At 37.4% G+C, this 22,312-nt stretch overlaps 1 protein-coding gene across 8 annotated transcripts in view; it reads left to right on the top strand.

The window, feature by feature from the left end:
* Positions 1-22,312, top strand: part of TENM1 (teneurin transmembrane protein 1) — an 828,305-nt gene that overhangs the window by 587,304 nt on the left and 218,689 nt on the right. For all 8 annotated transcript variants that reach the window (XM_017743128.1, XM_017743129.1, XM_017743123.1 and 5 more), the window contains one exon: positions 1,328-1,606. In XM_017743128.1, the coding sequence (XP_017598617.1) occupies positions 1,390-1,606 (217 nt within the window). In that variant the 5' untranslated portion in view covers positions 1,328-1,389. The remainder of the gene's footprint in view (positions 1-1,327; positions 1,607-22,312) is intronic.

Here is a 22,312-nt window from a genome sequence, read left to right as displayed (position 1 = left end):
AAACGTTCAGACAGTTTCAGAAGTTGATCATCTCTTTAGCTCTCTTGAAAGTGCTTTCTGTGGGGTTTTTATGTTTACCTTTAGTGTGTTTTCACTTTTTATGTTTTGCTCTTGGAGATTCTGTTTTTATGCTCGCAGCTGGTAGTATATGGGGTTAAAAGTCCTTGTTGCAGATGGGAAATGGGCTGATATCAAAGTCAGTATTAAACTTATTTCCCTTTGCTGCTGACCTTAAAATCATTAAGAAGCTGTGAGAAATTGCTTTCTAACTAAGCAAAATCTCTTTGAACTTCCATGGGGGTTTTTTGTTTTCTAGCAATAATGTTTACAGGCACCTTTTTTTGTTACATTTGTTTTTCTAGGTTAATAATATCTGCTAATCTAGAAAGAAAACAACAAAAATGACCAAACCAAACAGAGCTCTGTTTGTGAGCCATGCTGCTATAAAAGCTGTGCCATAATGCCTGTTATTTCATCCCAGAGTTTGTCTTGAAATTGGTGATGGAAACAGCTTAATGAAGGCAGAGATACAGGACAGGTGCACCACTTGCACATGCAGCCACAATGCACTTGATTTTAAGGATATTGGATTTGAACATTGTCATACAAGTACATACACGAAACTCAAGCTGCAGATCGGAAGCTTCCACTGAGGATTTGTATAGGCCCCGTGTGGGCAGGAGTGCAGATGGGAAATGGAGGGGAAGAAAAAGGGTTGTACTGCAGGGTAGAAGCTTCTTCCTGTTGAAATGTCCTCAGAATCTAAAAGAAAATGTCCTTTTCTGAAGCATTGCATGCTCTTCTAGAGTAACAAGGGGGTATATTTCTATTTTTAAAAAGTTTGGTGGTTTTCTAATGTCTGAAGTCTCTTATTCTTGATTAGATGCAATGTAATTTACAGGAGAATACTTCAAAATAGTGAACTTTCTGCTTTCTAGGCTTCATATTTTAAAAGACATAAAATGTTGTTTTCACTTAAGATGAATATGCATCCCTTTAGAGAAATAGTAACTGTTCCATCTTAGCTTTGATACTGAATAGAAGTTGCTGTAATGTATTTTATGCATAAGATACAGTTATTGCTTGGTCTAATAGGACAGTGCTTAAGATGTGGTTTTAATTTTTTCCTTCAAGTAGTTGTTATTTTAATTCTATTTTAAAAAGCCAAAACAGTAAAATGTTACATGTTCAGTTTCTTTCCTGGATTATAGTGATATTAATGGAATTTAATTGGTTTATATAAATAAAAAATAAAATTGGACCCTTGTGACCTAAAAGTATATATTAGGTCTGAAATGAATTATTGTTGTTGTTTTTTTTTTTCCAGGACTGTTTCCTTAAGGCATTCCAGTGGCTTGTTTTCATGACTTTGAGCCTATTTAATCAGAGATGGAGCAGATGGACTGCAAACCGTACCAGCCACTGTCTAAAGTTAAACATGAAGTGGATCTAACTTACACAAGTTCCTCAGATGAAAGTGAAGATGGTGGAAAGCAAAGGCAATCTTATGACTCAAGAGAAACTCTGAATGAATATAGCCAAGAGCTAAGACTTAACTATAATAGTCATAGCAGAAAAAGAAAAGCCATTGACCAGTCCACGCAAGGTAAATAATTTATCTACTAGTTGTGATTATTACTTCCTGATTGTGCACTATGAAACAATATCAGGAGTTGAGCAAACATTTTGTTCTCAAAGACTTATACTATCAACCCACTTTTTACCTAGTTTTGATCATACTGTAATATCAGAAATTTTGGATTTTTTTTTTTTTTTGGCAGGATGGTCTGGACTGCCTGGTCTTCTGGAAATCATCACATGCTAGCTATAGACAAATATTTTCTTTAGTAGGAGCTACTCTTCTTACTTATGTTTATGACTGATAAATTATTTACTACCTTTGCATATGTTGGGTGCATTTTGCTATAAAATCAACATTGAGGCTGCAGGCTATCTCTGCATGTGCTTACAAAGCCTGTGAATTAATTCAAATACAACTATTCTCTTAACATTTCTGATCGTATAGATAATCAAGTAATTTAAAAACTGAAGTTAATTAGTATATTGTAAGAAAAAAAACCAAGAGTTAAGTTTCTATTTTAGCCTTTTGCGTGATTAGGAGAAATATTTGAACAGTGATGATAGCTGAACTAAGGTAAGGAAAAGGTTGATTAGAGATAGAAGCTAAAAAGACTAAAGAAATGGAAGGAATGAGCAGAATTTACTGCAGCATTTCCTGACAGACTCTGTAAACCCACGTGCTGCTTTTATACACAATGAGCAGAGAGCTTGTCTGCTGCCTTCAGCTCTATCACCAGTCCAGGCAGGATGGTGGGACAGGGAGAATATTTGTAGGAATCAGTGTGTCAGAAGCAGTGAGAGTCCTGTCCCCTTAAAGGGCTAACAGCAACAGGGTTCTGGGGCCAGTCACTCCCTACTCCTCAAGGAAGTGGTTAAATTACATTAAAATGTGGCCAGTACTTCTCAGCTGAAGCTTATGGAACTTATTTAAAAACAAACCCAAAATCCTCAAACAAGCTACATCACGCACACCCTGCCCCCAAAGCCTTCACTGCTTACTCAGAAAAGCTTTCTCCAGTTTTCTGAATATAAAAATAATTTTATTTTTCTACAAGGAAATGAAAAATAGGCTTTTTGAAGATGGAAAATTTGTCTCCTCTGTGATGTGTAAATTAATGTAAAATTTGGAACAGCTGTGCTACATAGCTATTGCAGCGTTTTGGTTTTCTTTACTGCAGCTATGCTGAATCAAGTTATGCCCATGATACTGGTGGTGTCTGAAAGTTCCTATAATTCATGGGAGTAATAATACTTGGCTGCCTCAATCTATGTGCATATATTTCCTCCAAAGAGTTACAAAACAACTATTTTTGGGAAGAAAAAGTCATGAACATAGATTTCAACAGAGGATTGTTTAGAAAACAGATTGTTTGTTGTTTGTGATTTTATCTTGAACGTGCTATGAGAGTTTAATTAACTGAGATATGGCTGTATTGTTGTACCTGGGGATGGTGTAAATGTTCTTGTAGGTCTCCTTAGAGCAACTCCCTCATTGTTTGTACCTGTGGCTGTGGAAGCAAAACCTCAGCATGGACCTGGGCCTTGAAGAACCCCGGGTCTGCAGTGCTTTGCTGCTATTGATATTCCTGTCAGCTGCAGCATCACTGGCTTGGGCACATCTAAAAGGGTGGCAATCACTACTGTAGGCATAAAAACCCAGCCTCTGTGTCATGTTGAATTTATTCTTCCAGAACATTGCCTCTGAAAGCAATCACATTAATAATTTTGGAGAAATGTCCACATTAGTGTGCATTTCTGTAAGAAGTTGTCAGGCATGAATTTAGCTCAGTTATTCAGGACTGATCTGTAAGGAATCAGTTACGTGCATGTGCAGACCAGCAAGTATTTTACACTCATGTTGTATAATGATTTTATTGAAATTATATGCCCCAGGATTTTTCCATTCAAATTAATTTTTATGATATACTGTATGGATTTTCAGATCTTCTGTTTTTCAAAGATTGGTGATTTTCTTCTTGGATGAAAGACATTCTTTTACACTTCAAACTGCAGGATGAGGCTTGATGTCCATGTTTGTAGAAAAATTACTTAAGCTTCTAAGAGTAGTTTTCCAATATGCAGGGCAGCTCTTTAATACTTCCTTACCTCTAGGCACCCTCTTTCCTGAATTGTGTAGGTCAGTATTGTTATTATTTAATATTGTGTTTTTCACCTTAAAACTTCTAAAAATCCTATTCATGTGCACTGATTTGTAAAGATGGAGTTGAACTTGTACTAGAAATCATAGTTTTCTCTTGTCTTCTGTAACAAATACAGTTTGGAATAACTGATGTAGTAATAGCACTGCTAAGTATATCCATTTGGCTTCCCAGGAATTCATCCTGACGTCTTTCTAGTCATTTAAATCATGCTTTTTCTCTGCCACAAATTGAACCTAAATATTTGGCCTGGCAAGCAGCACAGGTTCGAAATACAAAACTGGTGGCGCTCAAAATCCAAAGAGCAAAAAATTTTGTTAAGCTGAGTGTAAAATTTCAGACTTCAGGCAGATTTGATTGCAGTTCTAGTGCAATCAATCTATTTCCAAAAGGATTCACAGTGTGGGACCTGGGAGTTCTTGGTGGTTCTTGGTGGTTGCTCAGTCAACACCAGGAAAAATCAGGTTCAGGTTTGTACTATGAATCTGGATGAATCCATAAAACTGTAAATGGATTTTTTTTTTTTTTAAATCCATTCTTTCCTAAAATGACTCACCAGAATCTTCAACAACGTTTTTCTTCATGTTTGGCACATCTTCGGAAAAAAGAAAAGAGAAACAGAAATTTAAAAAGCCAAACCAAAACCCCACAGCGCGCCCTTTTCAAAGGGGACTGTTCTGCAAGGAGTGCTTTATCATGCCAATGCTGGAGACTTGCATACAATAATTCTACCTGTAAAAGCTGCTGGGGCATCAAAAGTTGTATCCCCAGTTAGTGCCATAATGCTCTTCTTCAGTGGAATAATATTCCTCTCTAACTACAGCTGAAATAGTACCCTGTGTGTGGTGAATTAACAGGGTGCACAGTGAGGATAATACCCATGAACTTCATCCTGGAAAGGTGTGAGAATAGATGAGAAACAGACTCACAGTAACAGTCCCACATGGAGTGATAGTGATGACTGTGAGATGGCATTCCAAGGAGCTCTAATGATGGAATGTGAGAAGAAACGATGTCAGAATAAAATCATTAGTACAGAGAAACTTTTAACAGGGACAAGTGTAGGGGTGTGAGTACTGATCTAGTTAGTTTTGTGAGAAGAATCAGCAGTTCAGATGTTTATGGAAATTGAAAGAATTTGTATTGGCTACTTAAGCAAGGTAGGTTATATAAATTAGACTGGGCAGTCATCTGAATTTAGTAAATAGCTTCAGAGTAAAATGTGATTTATTGCACAAAATACTGATCTCAGCCATTTCTGTCAAGATTTTTGTTATGAACCGTTTGTCTATTTCATTGTTGGTGTCAATAGTGAAGAATTATTTCTAGGAAAAGTTTCAATAGAAATCTGAGATTATGTAAAATCATAATGCATGGGTAGTATATGTTTACACATATGGACAATCTGTATTAAACCAGAATTTGACATGACATGAACTTAAAGGAAGCATTTCAAGAGTTCATCCTTCAGAATTGAATAGTGCTGTTAGTGTTTTGCAGAACATTTTTTGTGCCAAAGTTTGAAAGGCCACATGATCATATAAATAGCAAACATTGAGAACAGTATCCAAATACAGAATACTTAATTGTGTCAATATTTCTTATTCCTTAAGATTCCTGAAATTGTATTCTCAAATGTTACACTTCGAAGGTATTAATTGGTTGGTTTTGCAGGTCCTATAGAAAAAAATACCAAAGGAAAAAAAGCAAATAAGTACAGAATTGATCTATTGATTAAGCAATTTTTTTACATGCTGTTCTTCAGGTTTAGTACTGGTGCCCATTCCAGTGCCAGTTGAATTCCATGTCTGGTGTTACTTGCATCAGAAACTTGCAGTTATCTGACAATTTATTTAACAAATAACACCACAGACTGTTTCAAGCCCAGCTAAATTTTACTGGCCTAACAACTTAATGAGACCAGGTACAAAAATCTCAGGATAAAGCATCATTGACTCCTGAAGAGTCAGTACTAAGCACATAATGTGTATATCTATAAATGCATTCTCTTAATCACTGGAAGGTTCAGAATCCTGCTTGTCTGAAGATACGTAAATCTGCAATATCACCCTGGCAAGATCATCTTACAAAGTAAATTCCTGGCAGACCTAATATTGTATAGTTTGGAGATATTGGCAAACAGAGTAAATTAATTCCTGGAAGAATTGGTAAACATACTGTTTTGTCCTTGAAAGAGATGGAGTAGAATTGGCAGAAGTTGTCAGAAGTGTTGCTCTTGCTAGGAAAATCATTGATGGACCTGGCTGTGAGGAAAAAAAAGTTCTTATAGATGCACCATACATAGATTGTATCTCAAGCTTATTTGTGACATGTTTACGTAACTAGAACTGTTTTCTCCCACAGTTTTCTCTGTTTCCACCAAAGCAAATATGAAGGGAGATGTATTCTACAAATATTGGCAGTACAGAAAAGCTTTCTGGCTTTTAGGTTAATTATAGATTTGTTAGAAAACACTAGTTTAGAGGAATGAATTCCTGATAGGATAATCATCTGGGATCAAGTCATTGGCATGATGGAATTTATTGATTGTTAACAATATGAGCATATGGCAGTAAATTTCTGATTAGACAAATGTTCATTTCCTGGCAAGATAAATATATTGAACTGCATTATGTGCAAGGCAAAATGGAGTTACTCCTCACAGGAGCATCCAACAGCAAGTAATTTCTGGTAAATCCATGTGAGAAAATCAGCACTGCTAGTATTGTAGGAAATGACAGAGTCCCTCACAAAGAATTGACCTATTCTGCTTTTAGCCCATTAAGAAGTAAGGAAAACCTTTTTGTGGACAAAAGCTCCAGGTTGGTGACACAATTAATGTTTTCTAGAAAGTGCATATAAAATTATCTTCAGGAGCAACAGGTAAACAGATCCAGCTAAATGTTCAAAGTCTTCCTCAGATGAGCTCCACTGACTTTGCAGAGAGGCCTGGGTCACAGTGTGAGACAGCCCTGCAGCCTAAGGCCGCTTCTGTCTCATCCTTTCTTTTTTAGCTTTCTGCTGTTGCCATCCAATTCCCGTTTCTGCCCTCTGATACATCCTAGCAATAGTGAGGGTAGAGAGGCAGTAGAAATGTTTCAGTTGCTGAAGCACTTCCGTTCCCGAGAAGGGAAAACTACTTGTGAGGTGCAGGAATAGGATGTGTGTTTTGCTATGCATTAAAATTCAGCAATTTTCAGCTTACTAGGAAGGAAGGTTTAAACACATGTAACTCTTAACATCACATGACCAGTCAAAACCAGTTTTACTGATCATTCTAGACATAAATAAAAGGCATGCTGACAAGCACTGGTAGGAAATTGTCCTGTCAGGAAAATGTCATGGTGGTGTTTTGTCATCTGTGAAGTAGCAAAAGCTTTTTACATAATAACCATTTTCTACTCTGATTCTAGAATTATGCAAATCCATTCAGGACAGCAGATCTGCTTTGTGTCAGTACCAGGGCCATGGAGAGTTGAATTTGGGCTCTGTGCTTTTAGTGCTTTTATGTGCTTTTAGTTACAATTACCTTATTTTTAGAGGATGTGTAAAGGTAAAAAAGCCTTTATTAGATTCTCCCCTTAATCTGTTACGTATAACACTAGAATAATAATCTAACAAACCACAAGTTTGTGGTCTTGTGAGCTCTCCCAGAGGAAACCAATGCCAGTAGAGTGATTTTTCCTTGTTTTAATAGAGATTTGGAGCATTTATCTGGGTGAATTTAGGCATCTATGCTCATAAACTTCCACAAAAAGCAGTTAGTGAAGGGGCACCCCAAATCTCTTGTTATTTAGAAGGTAGAGCTCCAGTACTACCAGTGGTCACCTGGTGGCCAGTGGAACAGGGTATGATCGTTCACTGTCACTCTACCTGCCAGTTACATATCTGGGAGCCATTTAGTACTCGTGATAAATTCTATCAAAATAAAATATATTACAATGTGTATTTATTGACATGTAAACAGCACATGGTAAAATGCATTTTTTATGTTTGTAGCTGGAAGGGAGATCATTAGTTTTGAGAAGGACAAGAATAAGAATGTCAAAAGAAAAAAAATATGCTCTTAAGTGAACTACTGCTATGCTGCCTTTTAGAAATATGGTAGTTTGGAACTCTTTGGCTGGGTAGTTACTTCTCTTGTTCCCTGTGTTTTCTTTATGGTGAGATTTGTTGGTTAATGAAGGAAAGGATTTTTTTTTTTTAACCTTTAAGCTGCATCATTTGTTCAAAGCTGTGCATTGAGCTGTTGTGGAAGGTAATTGTAGGACATTGGAATGAAGCATTCTTGAGTACTATAAGAGGAAGTTAGGAACAGGCTGATTAGAAATGAAACCAATTATTTTTGCAAGCATTTTGCTTGAAATTCTGTGATTTAAGGAAGAAAATTTAAAAAAAAATAGAAGACAATTGGTAACATGCTATTACTAGGTAGGGTTAGTATAAAAACAGTTGAGCTATTTTGTATTATTAGGATCATCTTTCTCTTTTTTTTTCTTTTAAAAATGCCAGATGCTTAGTTTTTAATGTTGTTTATTTGTTTTACTAATTTTAGAATATCTTCTGAGAACTTAAGCATGTTCTGTACCTGTAAGCTTTAGAGCAGAGACCTGAAGCATAATGAAGTGATGTCTGTGTAAGAGCACACAGTTTATCCCTTGTACTGTCTCCTGAAAGGGACTCAGCTCAGTAGAGGGTGATTTAAAGGTCCTTCAGATTTCTGGGCTGTGGACTAGCGGAAGGAAGTGACAGCTAATAAGCTCCATCTCCTGCTGCTGTATGTTACACCATCTGCTCTGAGTATTTATGAGCTTCATGTTGTCCAAAAAAACCTTACATACAAGGCAAAGTAAAAGACTCCACACTCCTAAGCTTTAGTGCATTGTCTCCTCCTATGTTCCTTTGCACAAATAGGGATTCCTGGTGTGCTGTGCTTTGTTTGGCTGGCTGTGTTCTAATCATGGTGGTGTTACCGTCTCCCAGAGAAAAACAGTGCCATGAGCAGTTCCCTGTGGCTTCCTGGACTGCAGCCTTCTGCTCTGTGGGGAGTATCTGCAAACTCTAAGGAAAGGAAAAGGAGCACTTAGGTTCAGACCCCCTCCAGATATTCTTTCTTGATTTGCCAAGTAATTGGAAATATCTCTCCCTGGAATAACTGGGGTGAGAAAACTGTATGTTTATGCCTTCATTTGAAATCTCATGGGGGGAATACTTTTCCTTCACTTCATCAAATCAAAATACGTGAGCAAAGTGAATGTGCAAAGACACTTTTTTCTCCATGAGGCTGAAGTGAGTGCTCCCTTCCTAGACCACAAACGTGTTACAAAAGCTTGTAACCTGCTGTCACCATTCCTGTAATGCTGCTTCCAATCCTGTCTCAGCTGCCATCATCTCCGTGAAAAAAATGCCTCATAACATTAAAAATAGTTTCGTTCTCGTAAGTAATTCTTCTGATTTAAAAAGTGAATATCCGAGAGAGGGGGGAAAGTGAGAAAAAAATCCTACAGAGAGAGGAAATAAATTAGCGAAGGATCACAGTGCATTTCCAATCCCCTGCTAACAAATCTCATCTAAAGAATAAAAAAAGCATTCTCCAAATGTTACACAAGCTTAACAATCCATTTGTCAGTGCACAGATACAAGCTATGCTAATTTCCATTCTCTTGCCTGAATCACCAGTTTTCCATGGTGTCAAATGCCAGAAATCATAGAAGTAAAAATCAAAAGGGCAGGGTAACGCAGCCAGTGTAAGAGAAACCAAGGTATTTGTGGAGGACTCATCCATGGAAGTGTTCAGTGCCAGGTTGGATGGAGCCCTAAGCCACCTGATGTAGTGAGTGTCATCCCAGCCCATGGCAGGGGGAGATTGGAACTGTATGATCTTCAAGGTCCCTTCCAGCACAAACCATTTTATGATTCTATGAGATATAGCAACCTTTGCAGTAACCTGTGCCAAATATTAATGAAATATCTGTAGGAGAAGCCTAAACTTTTGAGTTAACGTTTTGGAATTCTGTTTGTCGAAACCTGGAACTGTATCTGTTAAATGTTCTTGCTATATTAACAGAACCTCTTCCAATAACATTTAAGAGTGTCCAAGAAGATGTCAAGAGTTAAATCAAGATAGGAACAAGCATCAAGGCAGAGTGAGGAAGTGGGTGTCAGAGCAGGGGAACCAGCACAAGGCTCTGCCCCTGTCCTACAGGCTGGTTTAATGTACATTCTCTTGCTGTGTCTTTCATGTCACTCTCTGAAACAAAGAAGAGCTGTCATTTTCTGGAACTAGAAATCTGGTTTGCTTATCTTCATTTGTAGAGCAGATGCTGAAACAAAATAACATTTCTTCCCAGGGTTTCTCATTTATGGATCTGTCAGAAGGTTTTGTACTTCTCAAAATAAAGAACTGTCAAGAAGTAGCTCAGTGAGTTGATGACCTTGCTGCATTTCTGGATAAACAGTAGGATGGGTGTACCCTAACCAATATAGAGCTTGAATTAGTTTTTCTTTGGAGAGTGAGACTCAAATTCTTCTGAACTTAGGTCTTCATGTGAAATAAATTGTGAATGTGATTTAAAATCTAAGGTTCCCTTTTCAAAGTTTCAGTTTTATTGGAAGCTGTTTAAAATCAGTTTCCTGCTGTCACTCTTTAGGAAGGCTTTGCAACTGGATGAAGTATCTTTAGCTCAGATGGCTAAAACAGCATGGAAGGAATAAGGTAAATATTTAACACCAGCAGAACAATTCTTTCACTGCCCCTCCCCCCAAGCACTGGTTATATAACAAAACATGTGAATACAGAGTAATGTTGATAAAGTCACTTCCAGCTGTAACCCCAGGAAAAACAGTCTGAGGACCTAGGAAAGTCACATACCAAAATATAAACAGTTGCTGTGAAAGTCACCAAGAGAATATTAGGAAGCTAGCAAATTCAAATTATAATATTAGCACTGTGACTAATCAGATGTAAATGATAAGTTTTGTAAAAACCCTTTGCTTTATTCAGTACTAATGTCCTGGAATTGATGAGCATCTGTAAGGAAGAACATAAGCAACTGGACTGTCAGAGTACTGTACTCAGAAATTGGCTATTACAGAAATCCCTGTCTTTCTCTCTCATAACTGAAAGCAGTAGTATCTGATGAGCTGGATTCAGTGTTGCCACTGACTTAATCAATGTGAGGTGCTTAGCTCCATGCTTGATTTTTGAAGTGCTAAGGAAAGCCCAATCCTGTGAGCCAGGACTGTTCCCTTTGCTTTACAGACAATGGAGGGCTGTCAAGGAGACTGTTATTAGTTCTAGAGATCAGCATCAGGTTATGCTGCCCATGGCCTCTGGAAGTGAAATCAGTCTGAGACTGAAGTGCCAGAAACACCCCTCCTGCATACCTGGGAAGGGGGAGGAATCTGGATCTCCTGCTGTTGGCACTTTCTGAGCACAAAATATATTGTTGATAACATTGTTGATATTTCTTTGCAAAGAAACTAAATAACAAAATTAATTATTCTATTCAGGTAGAGACAGGAATTATTTTTAAAATTTCTCACTAATGTTTTCCTTCCATTGTTTCTGTTAGAGTTTTCATATTTGTTGCTACTATTATTTGTCACTACTAGTGTTATTACTAGGTATGTTTGTAGTACTGACATAGTACAAGTTCTACCTGCATTACTTAAAGGTGCAATCTTGTACCTTACACTGCTTAGTCCAGAAAAATAATCAGAAAACGTTTTGTGAGATTTTTTTTGTGTATATGGAGATGCAGAACATTAAAGGAAAGGCAGAAATCAGAAGTGTGTGTGCACATGCATGTGAACTTTGAACAAATTTGGGGTTGTTATTTGTTATTGGAGTCAATTACTAATAGTTTAAATAGATAAGTACTAGAAATGTTGACTAATAGTTGTCCCCAGAGGTATTCACCTCTGCTGCTTGCAAAATGTGTCAGTAATTTCCTCTTGCTGATGTTCCTTTCCTCATTTTGTACTTGGGGACAGATTAGGAAGTTCATTGTCTTTTACACTCTCTGGAAGGAAATACAGAATTCTTGAAGACAAGGGCATGGTATGAAAAAATCCTTTCATTTCAACTGAGAAAGGGAAAAAAGAAAATAACTGCCTGTTCTTACTGGGTAAACCTTTATTTATGTGAGCATATCTTGGATGACCATCGTATCTGTTACCTATTGTAAAAATAGTGATGGAAACACAGTTTCCACCTGCATGAACAGCATTCCTTCTCCCATTGTTACTGCAACCACATAAAGAATATCTTGGTTGCTTTAAATATATTTAATTTCTGCTCCTGTGTATCCAAATTTTCTGAGCCAGTTCTGTATTTAGTGATACTTAGTGAGTTCTAGTGAAAAATGTAAAATAAACAAAAGAGTAATAAATTGACTGGAATATCTATTTGCATGATGTCATTGAGCACAGCGTATTTAATGTCAGAACACCCTGTACTCCTGTCTGTGATGAAGGGCACACTGTGCCCTTCACCTGCCCAGTTAGCATAGGCAGAACTTGCAGCTTTACACTATTTCTGCAGGTAAAGCTAAAACTGAACATAGTAACTTCAACTTTATTCAAGAGTGCTTTATGCCAAGGTGGTGTTCTGATACACTGATGATGGTTTGCATTGCTTCCTCAACATTTAAACTTAGCTTGAGGAATTTTCTCAGATATTTTGGGATTTTTAAATTTATTTTAAAAATTAAGTTCCTAATTACTCAATTCCTTAATAAACTAATCCATTGATTTCTATAGGTTTGTGGTTTTAGTTATAGGAGAAACTGTCTGACACACAGTTTTGTATTTTGCTGTGGCCTTTGGATTAAGACTTTCTTTTCTGTAGAATTCTGCTGGGAAGATACAGGACAAAGTTAATTTTGTATGTCTGTTTATGGATTAAAATATGAAAAACCATGTGCCTGGTTTTAGTACTAGTTTTGTATGAAAATAGTCTTTTGCCTTCACTACTCATACTACTGTAAATCACAAAATAATATTTCTTCTTTAACAACAAATGAGTACATTACAAATTATGTATTGTAGCATGTGTCAATACATAACCTTGAGTAGTGTTTTGTCAGAAGTGTGTAATTAGTGGCTCTGGAAAGGAAATATTTGTAGGATTTATTTAATTGGTTTGGTTTGCATACAGATTCTCAAAGAATTAATTGAGCTGTTGGTTCTAGGCATATGATTCTTCTTGGTAATAGTGAGAATTATGCCTATAGGTGTGTGTTTAAGCTGATACTGTAGCAGCAATTACTTAAAAGTTTGCAGTTAATTGTTGAATTGTTGGCTATTGATCTGTAGAGTTTCAGTGTTCAGGGATGGATGCTAATGGTTTATTTTTATTGTATGCTTAGGAAACTAATCTGCTTTCAGACAATTAAAAGAAAAAGCCTTTCTTACTGAATCATTTGTCCATCTTTATGCCCTAGCTGCTGGATCAGACTATTGAAGATTCCACTCGTACATGTTTTTAAAGTACCTCTCAGCTCCTCTCCACACTTGTACCATTTCATTGGTAGCATTTGAGGACTTCTGGCACACATTTTCTTTGGGGTTTTTTGGGATTTGGGTTGGTGGGTTGGTTAGTTCGTTGGTTTGTTTTCCCCCCAGTCTGATAACATCAATAAAAAAAAGAAGAAAGAAATTAAAAATCAACAAATAAAGTGAAACTGTCCTACTTCAGTCCCACTGTGGAGGCTGTTGTGCTTTTGGGGCAGTTGCCAGGTCTTCAGCTGGCTGGAGGTTTGTGCCAATCACAAAGGAGTTGGCAGAGATAGACCGTACCTTTAGAAATGGTTGCCTCTGAAAAAATTTATTACTCTAAAGAAGGGAGGTATTCTCTGACAGAGATTTTGGAATTGTGGAGAAAGGAAGGGCTGACATTGGGTACCTCAATGCTATTTACTCCTTGCAGAAATAATAGCAGTAATGTATTTCTTGGAGTAGGGGTGGACATACATTCAGGATTAAAAAAGCTATTTAGCTAATTTTCAGCTTGTATTTACAAAGTATCACAGGGGACAGCTCTGCCTGCTGCAGGCTGCATCTCCAGTTCATGAATTCCTGGCAGCCATCTGTGTGTCATAACAGCTGCACTAGACCATGGTGCAAAGTGAGCTGTGTCAGCTTTGACCAACTTCTCCCTAACATTATCCCAACTCTCCAGTGAAATATTATTCAGCCTTGAATTCACCCGTGTGATGAATATTCATTTCACAGGTAATTATCATCATCACCGAACAGCTCCACTCACACAAACCGAACTTCTCCCACAACCCATCATTGCTGTCACTGTTCTGGCAGCACAGAGCTTATGATTCCTCCATGCTTTAATAATGCTCCATCATCTGTGCTATCAGATTTGGGTCAAATGACCATCATCATGGTTAGAAAGCTCTTCCTTCATACAGTGCTTTAGGAAAATAAAGAGGCACCTGCCATTCATCTTTCCATGTACCCTAAATCCCTCACTTGAGCTAACAGCACAGGCCACAAACAAGGAGCTTGTTTGCTGTAATTTGGTGCCCAAACTTAGATACCTAATGTGATCACGTAAGTGTTCAGACATTATATTTCAGTATTTTAAAGTTTTTCTCCAAGATTGTAGTTACTAAAAGAAGTCTCAGTCCTTAAATTGGATGTAGTAATGGCTTTATCTCAACTGAGTGGAATAATGTTGCTAGCAAGTACCTATACTTCAGTTTAATTTTATGATCTTTTTGGAAGAATTATATGCATAAAATATATTTTAATGGCCAATAAGTCCTACTAAATGATAAAAAAGAAATACTGTTTTCTTTTGATTCTCTAAGTGTTACTGTTATTATTAAAATGAATAAAACTGCTAAATAGCTACAGTTATAGTGGTAAGAGATCAGTATCTGAACTGGTTAGCGTTCGTTAGCAGATTGTTTGCAAATGAGGCGTTTACAAACTTGATGTCTTTGACAACGTTCAGCACAATTTTACAATGTTTGTATCATTATTTTTTTAAATTAGCCTCAAAACATGTTCAACAAATCTGTCCATTATAATTTCAGCAATCTAGTCTAAGCAAGAAGACAAGTGTATTAAACAGGAAAATACTGACTTGTTACATTTGCTGGCCAGTGTCACTTCAGTTTTTCAGTAGCAGAGCATCAACAGGCTGCTTCTCACTCAATGTTTAGTTGTCTGTCCACTGATCCGTCATTTTGAATTGAAGAAAAGAAGGGAGATGTGGGAAGGGGACAGCAGTGAGGGGTGTACATACTCTTCTGAATGAGTATGTTGTTGACAAGATAGTTCAAATAAATACTTTTTATTAGCCTGTTAAAAGTAGTTCTTTGTCCTGTGTTCACTTCTCCATTGCTACACAGCAGATCACTGTTCATCCTGCTTGGGTTTGAATTATCCTCATAATAATGAACTCAGGGTTCAGACCCCCTGAGTTCAAGCCCATCCTTCCCTCCTTCTCCCTCCACTGAGAGTTCCAGCACTGAAAAATGTCTGCTCCTAATTCAGTGCTCAGTTCGTGTGCTCTCTGGAGTAAGGCTCAGACTGGTTTCTCAGAGCTCTGTCTGATTAGAGTCAAGGCAGTGAGGATCTTGCTTTGTTTTTAAAAATCAGTGGTTTAAGCTCCTACAACCAAATGTTTTGGGGGTTATTCACTCATAGTCACTTCTGGATGTGCTGCTTGCATGCTTTGCCAGTTGTCCTGATCAGCTGTGCTGTTTATTTCCCATTTGCTCTGTCACTGCTGTGTCTAATATTGGACACAGCACGAGATGGTGCAGCTCAGGAAATGGTGAAGCAGCTGGTAGGGAAATGAGACAATACTAAATGGAGAAAATGTGAAAAAAGGCGAAATCCACATGTGACTTGTACGTTCTATAGGGAACTGGTTTTTGTGAAGACTCTGCACTCAGCATATTTGCATGAAACAAATTTAATAGGAAAAAGCAATGGAAAATGGTTTTAAGGTCTGGTTAACACGTAGAACTGTCTGCTAGAAGAAACCCTTTTACAAAGCTTCCTATTTTTTTTAATCTGAAACAAATCCTTGCATAACTGGATATTTGCTTGGGGTTTTTTCTGATACTTTTTTTTTTCTGTAAAATACTTAAACTGAGAAAAATAGTTCTGTAGACTGTCACTAAGTATCTCTAGAATGCAGTGTTTATTGCAAAGAGAATATCCTGTATATGTTAAGATTGTGAAGTTTATAGTTACATACTATAGTTACATACTACATATAGTTACATGTTTTAATCTTTTAGTTTTGGGTTTTCTTCCCCCTCCTTGATATAGTGAGTGCATTAATACAGTGTGAGCTGGGCTTTTCAGTAGATGAAACAGTTGCTGCTGCAGTCCTTCCAGAACAGCCAACGGTAGGGCTAAAATGTTTTTACAGAATAAAACCAAAGGAATTGAGACACTGAATGCTCCTATAGCATTCCTGTTCTTAGATCTCCAGCATGACTGAGAATTGCCCAGGTGAGGGTAAGGCCTTCTTTCTCTCAAAACACCTGTCACCTTGTTGTGCATTGAAGTCCATGAAGGTTATCTAAACCAAATGTATAGTGGTTTTTCCTGGTTATCTGTGGCCTTAGTGTTTGAATTCTGCACAGATTCTTTTAGTAGTACATAGCAGTACATTCTTTTGTTGAACATGGTTTAATACACAATTGCTCTCATTTTTGCTTGAATCTGGTATTTTCTCTGGAATCTCTGTTTTCAATGCTTTCTCCCTTATGTGTCCCCTTTCTGATCATGGCTTAATTACATATTAAGTGCCTTCTGTGTTACTGTCTCCACTGCCTCAGTTAGTTCACCTCCAACTGTGTGAATTTTTTAATAACGAGGCACAAATTATTTCTGGCAATACAGAGTGTGAGCTCTGCTTATCAGCCTATAGCAAGCTTTCCTTCAGGGCATGGCAGAGGTTACAGAGGCACTGTCGGTTAATATGTTAGTGCCATTTGGGTTTGATTTATTTTCTTTGGGTTAGTCTCAGCTGCTCTTAACTTTGACTCTTCCTGATCCTCGTTGATCGAGCACCTTTGCAGAACGAAGAATTATGAAGAGCTCACAGGCTCTCAGTTGCCCATGGCTATCGAACCCAAGGTATGTTAGCTATGAAGAAAGTCACCAGTGTGCAGCTCGTGTTCCACAAATAAAATGTCCGAAAGGCTGATGCTGAAAAGCTTCAGAAGCAGTTTTTATGGGCAGTGTAATACTGTGGGTAATTCTTCCAGTGTCTTTCAGTTTGTTAAGATTCAAACAAATTATTTCATTTTCTGATTTCCTTTTTCAGGATTTATCTAATAAAGTTGGTAACAATTTTGAGCTCTCTCATGTTAGGTAGTCAGCCTCCCAACCACCTTTCTACACATTAGCAGTACATATGTATCCATTTATTTGATGATGGAGGGGATTTGGTTCTACTTTTGGATAGTCAACACTACCTGTGATTTGCCTTAGAAAGAGCAGGTGCCTGCCTGCTAATTGTCAACAGTGAGAAATCACATTTCAGCATCAGTCAGTGACTTGTCCTTTCCCAGGTATCAATTATATGGCTGTGTCTTTGTGAAAGATTAAAACACAATGTGGTTAAGTCTTACACTGGAGGTTTCAAAGTCAGAGACTAGAATAGCTGCTAAAATGAGTGTCACGTGTCTAAAGAAGCGATTTAGTATATTAAAACAATTACGGCTCTCATTAAGAAAGGGCGAGGAAATTAAAGAGGTCTAGAGCTGTACAAATTGTAGCCAAGTGCTCCCTCCTAAAGGTAATGGAGTTGTTTCATCATGTCCTGACTGTGTTCCCAAAGTTTGGATAAGTTTTGATGCCAGATCATGGGATCTCACACTTGTTTAAACTTCATGACAATGTACAGAGGTCTTTTGATTTGGTCAGCTTTGGAATTTGCCTCATACTTAGTTTTGGAGCAGCACAGGAATGATGATGGCACTTCTCTCTTTGGGAGCTCTATATCAAATCTCGAGATAGAAAATCTTGCAGATACCCGCACCATATTGTATGCTTAGAAACTTTATTATGCTGACAAAAATATCTCAGATTTTCATCTCTCCTTGGTAATCATGATGTGCATTTTAGGATGTCTTAAGAAGTATTTATTTAACTTAATTAGTTGTGTGATAGTGATGTAAGATTACCAAAATTATTTTATGGGGAGACACAGCTGGAATGGTGTCACCACTTTCAGCTGAGTTTCTTTGATGCATAAACACCAAAATTTTTATGTTTTGGAGTTGCTGATACAGAATGTAGCAGTCTTTATAACTTCTATAAGTACATTTAGAAACACAGAGTAGAAGAACTAATGTCTGGAACTATCAGAAAATCTAATAAAGGTCTCCTAAGAAAGTTAATTAAACAGTTGAAAAAAGTTACTGTGATTGTATGTGTAAAAATATGATATGCAAACCCAATGATTTCCATTCAATTGTTTTAATGTTAAACTGCAGCAGAGCTGACCTTTAAGTTTGAACTGCTGTTACTGAAATTTCTTTGGTAAACTGAACACCTGAGGAAAGTAGGGAGCAAAAGTGGTCAGAATTATGTGAAGGCAGTTAAATCTCCCATCTCTTGATCAGATGGAACATTTGATGACAAACCCCTCAAAGGATTTTGGGGGAAGAGGGGCTGTTTGATTGACAAGCTGTGTCCCAGTCGGCTGATCAAATGGAACGGATGTGCCAGGTTGTCTTCCATGTGTTCTCACTGATGTCAGATTGACAGCAGGATGTAATTGGATGTGAGTGGAAGCACTGAAGAGCTTGTGCACATGCTCATGCTTTCTCCTTCCTCTTCCAAGATTAATGTGAAGGGTGAATTCATTGGTATAAATGTTACTTAGTGGTTCAATCTAAATTTAAAAATACACTGTTTTCATAGTAGATGTTAATTTATTAAATTCATGCCCCTTGTGTAAATTTTTGCATGATGTGGTAAAAAAGGAAAAAGAAATGCACATACCAGCACCCCTAATCAAAAATAAGTCAGAGTCAAACTGTTTAGCTGCCCCAAGTTCTATTAGGGGGCATCTTGAAGTCTGACTTGAGAGTTTTTTCCAGTAGAAAAGGTGATTGCACACTAAAAAGCTATTAGTAAATTATGGGGAAAATGGAATATTTTAACAGTGAAAAATCAATTCATGGATTAGATTTTCAAAATCACAGAACAAAGCTGGGTTTCCAGTTTTATTGTTGGGACATAACCCAGTGTCTCTTGAAAACCTCACCTAAGAGGTAGTTTTAAAATGTTTCATAGTCTGGTAGTCTGGCCAGCAGTCATTGCTCTGTAGGATTCTGATTCTCTTCATTAAGAGCCCTGGGCACCCTGATCTGATTTTGCCCTTCTTTGAGCTGGGGATATGCTACTGACTGCCGAAACTGGTTCCAGTTTCAGTTATTTAAAGAGAAAAAAAATTATAAAATTAGGTGCAGTATTCTGCAGGTGTTAGACATCCCGCAAAGAATTCAATGGATAAAAATTCCAAATTTTGGCTTCATTAGACAGTCTTTTTAGCTGGATGCTTGGGAGGGGTATCAGATGTACTTTCAGGATGGACAGCATTTGTGGGGTTGATACCCAAGACCTGAAGAGGTTAGCTGGCAGAATGTGTGTATCTGCTTGCTGTGCCAGCTGACCTGGGGACTGGAAGCTTGCAGACTGGGATTTGTAAAGCTTGAATTGGACATGGAGGGGAAGAGCCTCCTGCTGGGCACATCTCCTTGAGCCCCAGGGCAGGGTGTTTTTCCTGTGTTCCTTGCTTCTGGGATGGCAGCACAGTGACAGCAGCTACTGCTCCTTGTGCTGTTGTGCACAAGTACTGTTCTATTCTTGTTCTCACTACACACACAAGGTGTTGCTGGGGGCTGCCTGTGCATCACCCCTTCCTTTAAGGGACTTTGCTTCTAGGTGCTTAGACCTCTCCGTGATACCTGCTCCCTTGCAAATACTTCTTCCTAATTTTCAGCATTTTTAACAATTAGTTGGAATGTGCAGAAAGGGGACTTGGTCAGTGCAGTCTTGCTGAAGCCTTTCTCTCACTTGTGCTGAAATAACTCATTCACTGATCATTCACTGAAACTGGCACAGGGGGATCAAAACCACCTTCCTCTGCTCCAACCTGTCTCTGTTTGCTGTCTGCCTTCCATTCATGTCACTTCAAAGGAAGATGGCTAGTAGTACCCTTGATACTCTCTTAAGCTACTTTAAAATTATATTAGAGCTTTGTAGTTTCTGGTGAGAGTTAAGGTGAGGAGCTGAGTTACTCTGATGATTCTTTTTGAGCATTGTCTGTGATCTGAGTGCCTCAGGTCTGCTGAATATCCCATCAGTAAAGGAGAAGATTTCTGGTAAATCTGTGTTGATAGCAGATCTCTAAAAGTCTTTCCACCATCACAAAGTTACGCACTTGCCAGATACTTACTCTGAGATGGTCACAATGACCTAAAGCCTAAGTGCTACGCTGGTCACTGGCTGCTTAGAATTAACTTCTGGATTTACAGCACTGAAAATTAAATCGGATTTTATACTTCTGGATTTTTGCATGTGTAGCCTCCTAAAACTAAGTCAGTGAAGTTTATAAAGATACCTGCTTTGCACATCTTTTATTTAAAAGAGACGTTGGTGCTCATGTATGTAAAGTTATTGGTTCAACTCAATATAAATTGGTTCAATTCAATATAAATTTCAATATTTTGAGAAACAAATGGTGTATTTTAAACATATTTCATAAACCAGAGTCAAAACTGTTGATAGAAATTATTTCCATATTTTTGTCTCAAGTTTTGTTAAAAAGTGATAGCTGTCATGCTTAGACGTCACAGACAACTAAGACTGGGGTTTGAATGAAAGGGATTTTGGTTTAAATTGAACTGCATTCAGAAATTACTACCAGAAAAGCATGGCAGAGCTGAATTCAAGTTTGTAGGGATAGAGCAACAATCTGAGGGTAATTTCACTTGGAAGAAAGTGAAATTCACTTTGGTGTTCTGTTTGCACTCTAATAATTTTGCCAGCCTTTCATCTCTGAAGTGCCATACAGAGTGGGAAGCAAGATAGAATCACAACATTAACTTTGCCTGTTGAGAGCTGTGGATGCACTGGACTAGAGGTAGCTGTACAGCATCCCACTGTTTCACACCCTGTGGTTAATCTTTAGGAAAACTATTTGTTCATGTGAAACTCCTTCAAAGAGAAAAGCTAGTTAATCTGCTCAAGATAGTTTGATTCATGGTTCTAGTGCCCTTCATTAAATTCTTAGTTATGGCTAGCTTTAATTTTGAAAATTTAATCACAAGAGGAAAGGATTCATTATCTGTTGCTTCCCTCAAACACATAGGCAAATGCCAAAACTTGCAATAGAAAAATATTTTAGAGCCAAGGAACCTTTAAAATACTTGAAAGAAAATTGGAATGCTTTTCTCTCATGATAGAGTTTTTGGAAACAGAAACTGTTTTTTTCTTGGAAATTCTTAACTTCTTAATAGATTTTTGCATATGAAGAATGAAATTACAAGTGAATCTATTGTAAGACAAGCTTTTCCAAACTCTATTTCAACTGTAATATTAGAAGAGTTTAATTTATCCCCACAAATGATATTGAGGTTATTTCTCCTCTGTGATAATTATATTTTTTACCCTTTTGTCTTTAATAGGGTAGAGTTAGTGTGGTCATTATTTGAGATTAAGTTGGTTTCCTTTATCTGAAATTTAGGTTAAATGCTAATTCCTGGCATTTGCTATGGTTTTATAACTCTAAAATTAATTAAAGGAGAGATATTTATGAGTACCTGCAGTAGAAATTTCTCTTTAACAGAATCCTGTGAATGGAAGTGTTTTACCTCATAAAGGCACACTTCGGAGTAGGAAAGGCCATAGCCGGCAATAATTCTGATGTATTTGAAGTTCAAGAATTAAATTTCTAATCAATCTTGTACAGAGAGTGTTTCTTCCTAAATTAAAAGGAGACCTGCTGCATCCACACTGTAACTCCAAAGATTCCTTCTCTGGCATCTTGTTAGTTGAGAAACTCTTGAAAAACAAAATCTCTAACATTTAAAATTTCAAGCGATCTCCATAACAATACTCTGCTTCTGGGGACCGAGAAAGTTCATCTGTTTTCCCGTAGGATCAGGATGATATCTGTGCAAAAATTCCTTATTTATGTTGTTTTCAGTAGTAGTAAACATAAAAATTAATACCTGAGAACTCCAGCAGAATATTTAAAAATAGGTTCAGTCTATTTCTGTGCTCTTTCTTTAAGCTTGAAGCAGTAGTCTGAAGAAGAGAGTAGAAAGATATTTGCCATGAGGCATGGGTTGGAACCACACTGGTACCTCTAGGGAAGGACCTGAAGAATAAAGACTTTTTCTTCCTTATAAATTTCACAAGCCAAAGAGTTTCCTGAAAGTGCAGCCTCCTTTCCTAATCCCTTAGCTGTCTAACCTGCAAATTTCATTCCTTAGGTTGTTGCAGACTCTGATTCCTCTTTTATTCCTCCTTTAATTGTTATTACTGATATTTTTAACTTTCTATCATCC

Source organism: Corvus brachyrhynchos, unplaced genomic scaffold, assembly GCF_000691975.1.
Source record: "Corvus brachyrhynchos isolate BGI_N302 unplaced genomic scaffold, ASM69197v1 scaffold398, whole genome shotgun sequence".
NCBI lineage: Eukaryota > Metazoa > Chordata > Aves > Passeriformes > Corvidae > Corvus > Corvus brachyrhynchos.
Note: the sequence above shows the minus strand (reverse complement) of the source record. Positions and strands in the feature narration are given on the sequence as shown.